This window comes from Alosa pseudoharengus, unplaced genomic scaffold (genome assembly GCF_046254945.1).
Source record: "Alosa pseudoharengus isolate Yale_2024_CS ecotype anadromous, Long Island Sound unplaced genomic scaffold, YU_APseudo_1.1 YU_APseudo_1.1_scf_6, whole genome shotgun sequence".
In the NCBI taxonomy this organism is placed as follows: Eukaryota; Metazoa; Chordata; class Actinopteri; order Clupeiformes; family Clupeidae; genus Alosa; species Alosa pseudoharengus.
Window position 1 is genome coordinate 24,463,155 of NW_027468848.1, and position 13,237 is coordinate 24,476,391.

A 13,237-nucleotide genomic window follows, 5' to 3' on the forward strand; every position below is an offset into this window, starting at 1 on the left:
ACTCAGTCAATGCTCTGTAAGACATTTCACTCACTGGGAAGCAGGTTTTTTAGGTTTGTATGCACATAAGCATATAAGTGATACAATGTGGCCACATCACAACAGTTGTCAATGTGATACACATCTTCTAAATTTAGCAGTAGAACAGGTGATTCATTTATTGATTTACCCCGCCACCTCCAAAAACTTCTAATGCAAGCTGTTCTTATCAAAACAATAATAGCATAAATTGGCATTTTGCATTTTTGGTACACTTATTCAGTATATCAATTCATCATGTTCTTGAACACCTTTTTTCATTGGATGCTATTTCAGTAATTTGAGGCCCATGGATTTCCTGTCTGAGTGACTTTATGGCCATACTTATTGTCCTGAAGCCAGTGGCCACTAATCAAAACAAGGACTACAATGCTCCTGTAATGACTTTTACAATATACAGTAAAATGTCCTCATGGTCCTGCTTTCATGATGAGTTATGATTTCACAATGTTGTATCGATATTGTCCATTGCAATGTAACAAAAGCATAAATGCACCCACACATGGTGCAAGTTGTCGCATGATAACGGGGGCATTCTCCTTCACATGCACATACGAGGACAAACACACACACACACACACCATCTCCCTCACCCCCTCTTTCTGAGCTGTGTTATCAAGGACTACTAATCTCTCAGCAGTATTGCTTTCAAAGCCTGTGTGTGAGCATTTGGTAATTAAGGAGATTAGGCTGACAAGTTAATTAGATTACAGCAGTTTGCCACCACAGAGAAGAGAAACGCGGGAAAACAATGCTGGCACGACTGTGCCATTGTGGCTGGTACGTGGAAAGGTCTGTGGATGTTTTGCACAATGCCCAATCTACTTATCACAGGTGCTGTTCTCTGTGACAGTGGGATGTTGTGGTTCATCCTTTATCTCACAGCATGTTTGTTAAGCTACGATGATCTTAATGAATGGTGTTATTGAGTTGTCTATTAAATGTCTGTAAAGTTATTCCCAAAAATATCTGCCTTCAAGTACATACAGTAAATGCACAGTCAGTAAGATCTGTGTTGTTGTGTGTTGTTTATGTTGACTGTCCATTTTTCTCATTAGTCCTAAAAAGAGTCAAAAAGAGCAAGAATGACCTGATCAATGCTGAGGAAGGGGAGGACCACTTCACGGACATCTCCTCAGTTGGTAAGGCCACAACCCTGACCTTCTACCTCACTCTTCATTCCACCTCGACTTTACACATTGAAAAGCCCTAGCAGCAATTGCGAGATGGACAGCTAGCGGATCGTGAGATGTTCACTAAATGTGACAAAAAATGTTATGGGCTTGAAATCGCGTACGATCGCTATTTGTTAATTATGTGTTAAAGTTATATTAACGTGTGCCATGTTAATTATGGTCCGTGTCCACAATCCAGACTATATTTTAGTGACTTTTCTGATGGAACACTTCTCACTCATGCTCTAAACTCAGATTTATCATCTGAGGATCATCTTGAAATAGAGTGAAAAACAGCCTCTGATAACAGATGAAGCACAGAGGACGAAAAGAGATGTTAAGAGAAGGAGGAGAAAGAAAACGAAACGACAGGAGACAGCAAGACCACATGACACCATACTCCATTAATGGCGTCTCGGCTTCGCATGAGTCAAATTCGGTGGATTAAAATAGCCCGAAATGATTATGGCCCATTTTGCCCTGGAGCGGGCGGCGAAATACTAATGGAGCCATTTTTCACCTCTCGTTTTTTATTCAGGCCCACTTGACATTTGAGCCTAATTGGAGTTACAGAGTTTTTAATATAGAACAGGGCCTGTTGGGCTGAAGTGAAGTAGAGAATAGTGAGCTGTCCTTGCCTCAGTCAAAACCAGACGGTTGCTTGTAAACCAGTGTGCAGGACACAACAAGTAGGCTAATTTATATTTGGGAGGAATTATGTTTAGAGGGGAAAACATAAACATTGACATGAATGCGTGCGTAGTCCTTGAGGTAAAACTCTTTCGAGATTGATGTTGCCCCTGAGAAACTTTGTCTGTGGGTCTGGCTGCAGAGGCATTATTCAAAAAATCTGCAGGAAGGATCTTAATTTTAATCTGACCTTATTCTAACTTCGCTTTTCTCCGGCGGGGATAAAGCCCCACCTTAGAGAGAGGAGTTCTAAGTCTTATTGAACTTCACTTTAATCAAATAATGCCACGCCAACTATGTTTGTCAGTGTCTGGTTAACATACAGCACTGTAATACTGTGGTTTACTGAGGACTCACTCTGTATTACAAAACATGGATCACAATAACAGAATGTATTAAGTAGTGAGAAAGTGAAGCAGACAACACGGAATGGTCATTTGGGGTTTTGGAGTTATCCATTAGGTTGTGTATAGTTTTGTTTGTTGTGCTTGAGTGGTGCAAGTCCTCAACTGAGAGTCCTCAACTCAGTATATACTTCCAGCTGAGTGGGCGCTCACAGTGAGTGCAGACGCACGCAAGTTCGCAACGAAAACTTTACCCTAGTGTGTGTGTGCGCGCGTTTGTCCCCACTGCACCCCAAGGATCCCCGTTCGCCCGGGCCAGTGTGAAGAGCAGCAAGAATGACAGCTCGTCTTATTTCCGTCGGAAAGAGAAGAGGGTCCGCTTCTTCATCCGACGCATGGTCAAGTCCCAAGGCTTCTACTGGACAGTCCTGTGTCTGGTCGGGCTCAACACACTGTGTGTGGCCATAGTGCACTACGACCAGCCTGACTGGCTCACCTATGCTTTATGTAAGTCATAGAATACGCTCAGATGGATGTACATTTATATACTGTAGGCTACTCCTCTATCGATCATCATAATGTGGTAAACATAAACTGACAAATTCTGCACTTTGTCTTTGACATAATACACTACAGTATATGTAATTGAAATGTTTCCCTTGGTATGCAGGGTCATTCTCATCTTCCTGCTTGTAAAGTAAATTTTGTTGATCTCTAATAGAATATGAGGCAATTGCATATTTTTAGCATATTAGTTGTGCTAAATGAAATGGCCCTGTGTCCAGTTTTATCGATTTGCGTCTGTCTGCCCGCAGATTTGGCAGAGTTTGTGTTCCTGGGCCTGTTTCTGACAGAGATGAGCCTGAAGATGTATGGACTGGGGCCCAGAACCTATTTCCATTCCTCATTTAACTGCTTTGATTTTGCTGTAAGTACTTGGGATTACTCAGGTATCACATAGATTACAGCGCAATTTTGACAGAGGATGATTGATGTTGTTGCACATATGGTTGGTGTTGGGAAATGCTTTGTCATGTTACACAACGTTTTGTGAAACTAGATCATGAAATTAGAAACATTATCGTTAATTAGATAATATTAGATAGGATAATTAGATGAAATAATGTCAGAAATCATTGTAGTGAATTGTTCAAGTTTGTAAATGTAGTTTTTGGTTGATAACATTTAATAACATGAAGTAATGTCAAAAATCAAATCAGTGTAATACATTTGACTGTATACACGCAGGTTATTATCGGTAGCATTTTTGAGGTGGTTTGGGCCGCTGTGAAACCCGGAGCCTCGTCGTTTGGCATCAGCGTTCTTCGAGCTCTCCGCCTGCTCAGGATATTCAAGGTTACCAAGTAAGCTGTCAGAAATACCCCCGCCATGATTTTACCCCTTGATACTCTGCGGTTAAGAAATAGCTTAAGCAATGTTCCTCTTTTATGTTGAAAACTCCTGTCAGTGACTGTTACCTGATAGCCATATGAGTTGTTACTTGAGCAAACCTCAGTCGAGTTCAGATGGGTGTATTGATCTAGACGCCGGTGGCTATGGCGATGCTTTCCCTGTGTTCTGGAAGGTACTGGAATTCTTTGCGGAATCTGGTGGTGTCTCTGCTGAACTCCATGAAGTCCATCATCAGTCTGCTCTTCCTGCTCTTCCTCTTCATTGTTGTGTTCGCTCTCCTGGGCATGCAGCTCTTCGGTGGACAGTGAGTAAACTATTAAGGAGTCCCCTCTCTTAACAGTCACTCATTTTCATTATGTAAGGGATAATGGACGATATGCCGTTCGAGTACCAGAAGATAATACTATCAATTATAACTATAAAATATCATTCTTTTTACCACAGAATGTCATAATACATTGCAATCAATATGGAGTGTTATTGATTTTAAATTAGTGTTTTATTACCAGAACAAGGCCTGAAATAATATGTTTGGCTGACTTAATGATTGGTAGATACGTAAATAAGTCCAGACAAATAGATGTTACTCTGTCTTACTACTGTCACTAGAAAACCTATATAAGTGCATGGGTTGTTTAGGTTTAGTTCATAAATAGGTTTTAGTCAAATCCTTTTGATGACCAGCTCATGGACGGTGTGCTGTTATTTACAGTTATTTAGCTGTACTGTACACTTTAAATGTGCAAAAATCTTTTTTGCTCTGATGTGTGAACCTTGAATACTTTTAATGTCCCTATCAATACCAATGACATGCAGTGATAGCACTTATTTTAGCCTGTCTTTTCATTTGAGTGTATTCTTGTGTTGATAAGCATGTAGGCCGTATTATTAAGGGAGCCAGGTTTCATTCCTCTCTGCCATGAATTATTGATTAAACTCTGCAACTGAGGAATTGCTTTTGTGCACACGGTTCTCACACGGTAAATAAAAGTATAAATTCATAAACGGTGCAGGCGTGGCACCTAACGTAATGATCTTCGAGTCAAATAAACAAACACTCCGAGTGCTTTTCAAACAGGAGAAAGCTCTTCCCAGACTCTGTGGCGCAGCAGCACAATCCTCAATCCCCTACTGGTGCAGACTGAGGTGAAGCAGAGATTTGTTTTCCTTCAGACGCAATGATCACGCAGATCCGTTTACTTGCGCTTCAGTGCAGGTGTTTTTTTTTTATCATTCTTTTGAACGTGAGACAGCTGCACCAGTGCTCTCTTTAAAAAGTCGTTCAAAGTTTTATCTTCAAAAGCTGCACTTTCATCCACACCCAGTCATGTGTACACGTCCCTTTGCATCTCCTCTACACTGCAGATGATATACTGTACTTATTTTTGGGTCTGTAATCAGTAATTTTGCGCTCTAGTGAGTGAGTGAACCCTTGACTCCCCAAGCAGAACATCGGTTGATGTATAGGTTGAAGGTACTGGTCCAATTCCTCTGTCTCTTCCTCTGCGGCCCAAAGTATAAAAGCTGCTAAGGCCAAAAGGAAGTCAACATGAAATAATGCATTTTACACCACTTCACTCTCATCTGAAGCGGGAGGGAAAGGAGAGTACATTAATTTCCGGATTTTTCTGGCGGCTCATTTAAAGCTTTCCAACTGTGTACCTCTGTTTTGTGCTTGGATAATTAGGTCCCTGTAGATACAATATAGAGTGCAAGAGAACGCATTAAGATTATTAGGGTGCAAGTCTGGAGAATTTCTCAGTATTATTTGCTTGGTGGAGAAATACGGAGGGTTATAAAGACGTTTTCTGAGTGGACTATTTATAAAATGATGAAATACACCCAGTGTGGTTGCTCATAATGCCTGATCCTCGGCTCCAATAATGTTGCTCTGTGGAGCTATGTGAGTGATTAGTCATTTGTATGTTAGTAATCAGCAATTATTTCCCGTTATTGCTTCAGTTCTGTCACTGGTTCATGTTAATTATCTACCACTAATGGTCTTGTTTCTGATCTTTTTTGCTGCTCTGAATCAATTGCATTTGAAATATGTAACACACACATACCACATATACGATTGATGGTATTAACCCTTAGAACCCTAAGCTGTTTTTAGGGCATTTTCGCTACCTTTATTCATAAGGATTTATTCTGGTCATTGTAAGTGCCACACACACATATTATATATAGTTTTTTCAGCAGAGTGTAGGCTATCCAGATCTTCCATCATTTCATGTATTAGTACTATCATTGATTTTATTTAGATTTTTAAAGAATTAAAATATAAAAAGCGTATTATAAAAATTCTTATATTTTGACATGTATCTCACCACAGCAAGCTCATAGCTCTACATGCATTTTATGTGTGTGTAGGGCAGACTGTCCTGAATCGGTGGTGAATATTAAATATTAAATTAAATTATACCGGTGAGGTGAATATATACCGGTGAGGTGTAAAATATATATAATATATAATATATATTTTTGACATTTATGCAAAATTTGGTAGTTTTATAGGCTATACTGCGCTTTGCCTTTGCATTACTGCTTAATGATGTTTTCTAAACAAAGTTCGGGAGGAGCCCTTAGGGATGATTGACAGCAATTAACTCACCTGTCTTCCGCCGCCAGGGTATTTAAGCCGGCCTCCTTATCCATACGTCACACGCCGCGGCGCTCGCAAAATTATCCCTCCTCCTCCCCTTACTCCTCCATTTCACTGATAGCCCAGTTACGCATCCTCCTTACACTGGGGGTGCAAGCGGCCATCACTCTATAGCGATCCCCGCTTCAGGCATTCCATGACCACGGCCAGCTACCATGCCAAACACTATTTTGTGTTCAAAAAACTATTTTGAATATGATACTTTCACTGGCATTTAATATTGTGAGACTGTATCATGATAGACACCTAATGTGTGTGTGAGTGTGAATGGTAGTGTGCCTTTTTAGAAGAAAGTCCAGGGCCTTTTTTTAGTCCCAGTCTGTCCCTGTGCACACACACACACACACACCACACACCACACACCACACACCACACACCACACACACACACACACACACACACACACACAGATGCAGATACTGCTCTTAGCCTTTGTAGGGCAGAATGGGTGTGCAGCGTTGGTTTCTGTACATGACGTTATTATTTTGCAGTCACTTTGTCTGTTTTTATAAGTCAGAAGGTTCGATATACATAGTACCAATGGATAGCCCTATATCTCCTCTTTCATCTGATATGCTTGCCATATCTATGCGATCACGAGTTTGCGGGTAATTCAAACGAGAGTAATGGGTGTGCAGGTGAACGCAGAGAAGTATAGACTCTAAATATGATGCAATTTGATTTAATTTCATGATTGTTTTTATTTTCATACTTTAACGTACAGACAAGTGCGTGGTCTCGTTGGAAAGCCCCGCTTCTGCTCTGTCACGCAATAGCAATGACACAGAGAAGAAAGGGTGTGTTTTTTGACGCACTTTGCGTAAATCGGGTTCTAAGGGTTAATACAGCACAGAGCAGTGTGATTTCACTTAACTCCATTAAGTTAAATTCATCTAGATGTATATTATATCTGTGTGTTCCAGTTGTCTTTCTTTTTTCCTTATTCAGTGGTTCTGTCAGAAGTTGACTAGGAATGTAGGTGTTGCACATACAGTACATGGCATTGTCTGTGAATCAGTAAAAACAACCAATAGCATGTCAGCAATGTTAAATTGTGTCTTACACTATATACAATGGGATCTTTATATGTGATGGTGAGAGGTTTTTATATGGCTTTGTAGAAATTAGTGTGAAACATTTATTATGCATTGCTGTGGCTAATGTAATGATTATGTTAGGGCTAACTAAAGATTTTCTCCCAAATAAGCCACAACTTCGATGCAAGACCAGGCAGAAATAACCCTCATCACAGAAAGGATGTTGACTCCTCGTTTCAAAGCCTTAAATTATTATTGGTTTTTTTGCATTACAAATTAAATAATAAGAGATTTGTTTCCTTTTTGTATTCATTTTTTACAGGTTTAATTTCGAAGAAGAGACTCCCACAACCAATTTTGATACATTTCCAGCTGCCATTCTTACTGTGTTCCAGGTAATTAAAAACTCAAGGCATCAGAGCATAATTAGTCTGGAATGATGCATCTACATAAAAAAGTAAAACGCTGTATCAGTGTTTGTAATGAGACTGTGCCTCCACTTCATAGATTTTGACAGGAGAGGACTGGAATGCAGTGATGTATCATGGGATAGAGTCCCAGGGCGGGGTCCGCCGAGGGATGTTTTCCTCCGTGTATTTCATCATTCTGACTCTCTTTGGGAACTGTATCCTTTTAACTCGACCTCTATCTCACCTCAGTGGAAACTTTATTTACATGATGTGTTGTGAAGTTGATTTGCATGACCATGAAGTGCCCATTTGTTGGTGTCACCTGATAACATATTGGGCTGTTTGTGGGTTTAGTTTATGCTATATTTGTATCCTTAAACTAAAAAAAAACAGATACCCTCCTCAATGTCTTCTTGGCTATTGCAGTTGACAACCTTGCAAATGCACAAGAACTCACAAAGGTACCGGTATACGGCCACCACATCCTAGCAAAGTACTCTCAGCACTGGCAGGGTCACTCCATAAAATGAACATCCTCCATCAAACACCATTTCTCAATCTGCATGTTTGTATACAGTAGGTGGTCTGCCCTAATGGTTCAACAGCCTGTAGAGCTTTATTGGTTCCATAAGCCTGTCTATATATATATATATATATATATGCTCTTCTCTCGAAGGTAAATGATGTTTGTCCTTGTCAATAACTCAAGGTAATGAAACTCCCCAACGAGTGGCAGGATTTACAGCCTTTAATACTGCACAGTGCTTTACCTACAGACCTCTACCTTCAGTATTACTGGCCCCTGAAGAGAGCAGGCCGAAGATTTGTTGTCAGTGGCCAATGATGCCATCTCTATTAAAGTTCTGCCCTTTTCTCATTCTCTTTCCCTTTGCTTTCTCCACTCGCTCTTTTCTTCTCTTTTCTTTTCCTCTCTTCTCTTGTCATCTCTTCACCTCTTCCGTCCGCTGTTGTTCTCTGTCCACTCTGTCCGCGTGTGCCTTGCAGGATGAGGAGGAGCAGGAGGAGGCCATCACTAAGAAGCTGGCCCTTCAAAAAGCCAAAGAGGTCAAAGAGGTCAGCCCCATGTCAGCGGCCAATATCTCAATCACAGCGTAAGTTATGGACCTTTAATCCTGACTGTGTTCTCCTATACCACTATAACACACTTGCACACACACACACACACACACACACACACACACACACCATCATCACTGATCTGTGTTTCTGGTGTCCTTGTTCCTAGAAGTATATTACTATATATACTGTATGATGTGCGGTCTCCTACACCCATGACATATTTGTAGTTTTTTTTTTTTGTCCTGCCTTCTTCCCCTCTGTCCCATATTTTTGTTTGTTCAAAGTGATGTGTGTGCACATTTTGTGTGTATGTATTCTTTGTGTGTGTGTGTGTGTGTGTGTGTGTGTGTGTGTGTGTGTGTGTGTGTGTTTGTGTGTGTGTGTGTGTATCCCCTTCACTGTTGTGTTAATCTCATCCCTCACTTCAAAGCTTTTTGTTCCAACAGATAGAACTGTGTACTTCAAGTGACAAAAGCTTTGCCACCAATCGTCCAAGTGACAAAAGTTTTGGCATCAATCGTCTAGACATTTGATAAATGATAGCAAGTGAACACACTCAGACCTCTTCTGTGAGATGGCTGTGTAACAGGGCACTTTGGGGGACTGCTAAGTGGAAACAGAAGTAGCTTATATCTCAGTAAGATTGTATTCTCAACAATCAGTTGACACTTATGGCAGTTGCACTCAAATCAAACACTGAACTTACCAAACTGGCCAAACCAAACTGATCTGAACTTAACCACTGACAAATACTCTTAATTCATAATTTACTGTTAATCACCGATCAGGGGCATAACTATATTAGGGCCATTCATCTGACTATTAATGTAAGTGTAACTGTAATCAGAGAACAACAGGGATGTGATCATTATTAATGTTACCGTACACTTTTTGGTTAACATTTTCTTCATTTGATTCACAAGACCTTTTTCCTTCACAATGCTACTGTACAGTATATTCATGGGAAACAAACATTTTTATAATATGACAGCCATCATTTTCATTTGTATTCAAATAAGTAAGGGGGAAATGTCTTCACAAGTAATGTTTTGTTCTGTTCCTTGTAATATTTGTAGTTGTGTTTTGTTCTCTACCTTTATTCACTGACATTTCTGTTTATTGTGTAACATTTGTGGTCATGAATATGGTGCTGCGTTGACATTGTGTGGGGAGAGTCAGACTTCGACAGTGTCTCATTCTCTGGGGTCTGACTGCTTCCGATGTCCTTTCTGGTTTTCCCTCCCTTTTTGTGTGTGTGTATGTTTTGTTTTCTTCTGTTTTTGTTTTGGCTTATGCAGTATTGTAAAGCAATATCGAAGTACACTTTCTCGCAGCCCGTCTGTCTCCAGCATTCATTCACCGTGAGTTTTTACTTCCCTGTTTCCACTTCCAGTTTTTTTCCTCTTCCTTTATTCCCTCTCTTCTTTCTCTTCCTCTGATCTCAAATCAGTCCCATCCCATATTCCGTGTATGGTCTTGCCCATTGGCCGAAGGTGTAAATCAGTCTACAGTAATCAAAGGATGAATGGCAACCAGCTATATGTTTTCTTATTTTAGAGGAAATGGTGTTAATGTCTAGTGTTCAGTTGATATCTGTGTCCATTGTACAGTGCCTTCTTTTACCATCTGTGAATTTATTGTGATTAATGCACACTTGATGCACAACAGTGGCTTTGCTTCCCACATGAGCCCTAGATTTTTTAATTAAGATTTTCTTTAACCTCAGTTCCCCTTCCTCCTTCACACTTCGACTCTTTTACCCTTCTGTTTTCTTTGGTCGTCTGGGTTTTTTCCCTGGCATGTGCTCCTATTCTGGGTGTTTGTTGTTTGTTGTTTTTGTTTCTGCTCATGTATTTTTGAAGCGGACGTGGAGTAGCCTCCACTCAGGGAGACACCCTCAGCAGTAGTAGAGTAGCAGACTGCTGACACCGGGTGAGTCATCATATTTCCAGCCGTGGGTCCCGGTGGCAGCAACAATGTGCCGACAAACACACACCCGCTGCTCTCTCAGACGCACAGAGAGATGTGCACACACACAGGGCTTTTGGTGAGGGAGAGCACTGTTATGGAGACCAATCATAGACTAATGCGGAATCAGGGGGAAAAATTGGCTGAACAGTTCTTGTAGTTGTTTATTGTATTTCTGAAGGGATCTGATGATTCTCACTTGAATTCACTTGTATGTGATGACACTCATGTTCAAGAGAACCTCTTTGTTTTAGCTTGGGTACCATGTTTGCCAATTGATTTTCTTGGTAGGATTTTTTTGTAGCATCGCTAGGTTTCTTATTTGCTTTTGTAGAAAGGTTGTTGGTTAGGAAGTTTAGGTAATCAATTTGAGGACAAAGTTGTCCACAAACCATAGTCATTTACACAAACTGAAGGATAAAGAAACTCCTGATGGATGTTATAATCCAGATTTCCAAAAGTGAAATTCAGAATTATTTAGTTTGTTTGTCTTAATCACCCAATACCTTTATAAAAGTAGAATATTAGCTTTTTAGAGTCAGTTTGCAAAAGTCACATTAATCTCTATGATTCAGGGAATTCCCCTGAATATATTTTGCTCCTTTACCTTTACTAATATCATCATCAAAGATAGATTTCTTTCTTCATTTTCCACGGTGTCACTTGGGATTATGAAAACTCATTAAGGTTTTAGAAATGCAAATAAGGTAAGCAATTGACATTTAAGTAGGGATGCACTGTATTTCTTAAATATGCTCTTTAAGATTCTCCAAATGATAATTGGTCATCTGACCTTTTGTTGGAGTAGTGAGCAATTCCTCCTTGATATCGGCAACATTTTCTATACTGTTAAACCTCGATTAATAGCCCAGGATTTTATTTACGTCAATCACCAAAACTCAACCTGTTTGGGACAGGCATCTATATGGACCAGGCCTTTAATTCCTTTCACACAACTTTTGCTCAGCTAAAATAGGAAATACTGCCAGATTGATTATTTAAAACCGTATGAATATTTGCCTACTTGAATAAAAATGTTATCTAGTTCTGAAAGTCAATGTCTTAATTTGAGGAATGAAGTTATCAGACATTATATAACAGTTAGGTTTTTGTTCATTTCTGATTGGAGAGGGATTCTATGAGTCATCACAAGTGGCGATATCTCAGGACATCCCCACTGCAGCTAGTAATCATTCCACACATTGTATTGAATTATCCAGTGCAAACATTTCATTTATTCCAACCAAGAGAGCAGTGGTTTCATAATGTCACATTTGAGTGTGAAAATGGAGTATATCTCACTGAACTGAGACTTGACTCTCAGTGTTCATGCTTATGTTTATGCATGAAGTAGAGACTCTGGTAAGGTAAATTAGTGAAGGAGTCTGTTTAGAATTTGAATTGTGCTTTATTTAATTGAATACTTTAGTACAAATATTGATATTTGGTGGCAGTGTATTCATAACGTATCGCAGAAAAAAGTCATCTGATTTATTGCACTTTCGATATTGTGTCCTTCCTCTAATTTCCAGTATAAATTTACATTAATGACCTACATATAAAATAACAATTGATTTTGCGTTGAAGAAATTTTGATGACACTTTGGCGAGGCATTAGAGAGAGATTACTGATTAGTGCTTAGGATAATACAGTGCGATATCAATATCTGGGTGTCTCTCCCTTGTCTGCTTCAGTTTCAATTCTTCTCGTATTGAAGTAAGTGCTTTGGTTACACCATCTTTTGTGTTACCCCATCATGCTCCCCCCATCTTATGTCTCGGTACAGTTTTATCCAGCTCCCCCCATCAACACTCTTGGTAATAATCTTCTCGCTGCTGTATTTGTTTCTGTCCTCTAACTCTGCTGTGTGCTTTGACAAATGCCATAGTCCTTGTTCCCATTTGTTTGTGTTTTTTACACTGTGTTGCCCTGTATGTTTTTAGGAGTTATGTCAGCTCTCCCGCCCATCACTACTTGAGGTAAAGGTACTACCAAAGATATGCTTAATGGCAAAAATGTGTGTATAACCAAAGACATGCTCACCCCCAGATGTCTGTGGAAAATTGTCATTGTGTTTGACCCCCCCCCCCCACACACACACACACACACACACCACCACCACCCTCCCGATCTCCCGGTAAAGAATGGACAATAAACAGTCATCTTCATTTTTGTCCATTCAGTGTATGTGTTCACATGGTCACTCACTGAGTGGTTTCCATTCCCGATTCTCAATGACTCCCAAAAGCCCTGACAGGGCTCTTAGTGTTATGTGTGTGTGATGCAATTAAAAAAGGTGAGTGTCCTTTACCGGCAATATATTTGCTCATAGACTTCATAGAATTGCTTGGTGTCAGAAGTGGGATTGCGTTTCAGAAATGGCCCTGGACAGCCTGATTTATAAAGATCTTTTCC

At 40.0% G+C, this 13,237-nt stretch overlaps 1 protein-coding gene across 1 annotated transcript in view; it reads left to right on the plus strand.

The window, feature by feature from the left end:
- cacna1ba (calcium channel, voltage-dependent, N type, alpha 1B subunit, a) overlaps positions 1-13,237 on the plus strand; it is a 92,200-nt gene that overhangs the window by 42,573 nt on the left and 36,390 nt on the right. Inside the window, exons 10-18 of the mRNA XM_076271336.1 lie at positions 1,098-1,181; positions 2,546-2,755; positions 3,064-3,176; positions 3,497-3,612; positions 3,834-3,965; positions 7,686-7,758; positions 7,871-7,988; positions 8,167-8,234; positions 8,779-8,885. Coding sequence (XP_076127451.1) covers positions 1,098-1,181; positions 2,546-2,755; positions 3,064-3,176; positions 3,497-3,612; positions 3,834-3,965; positions 7,686-7,758; positions 7,871-7,988; positions 8,167-8,234; positions 8,779-8,885 — 1,021 coding nt within the window. The remainder of the gene's footprint in view (positions 1-1,097; positions 1,182-2,545; positions 2,756-3,063; positions 3,177-3,496; positions 3,613-3,833; positions 3,966-7,685; positions 7,759-7,870; positions 7,989-8,166; positions 8,235-8,778; positions 8,886-13,237) is intronic.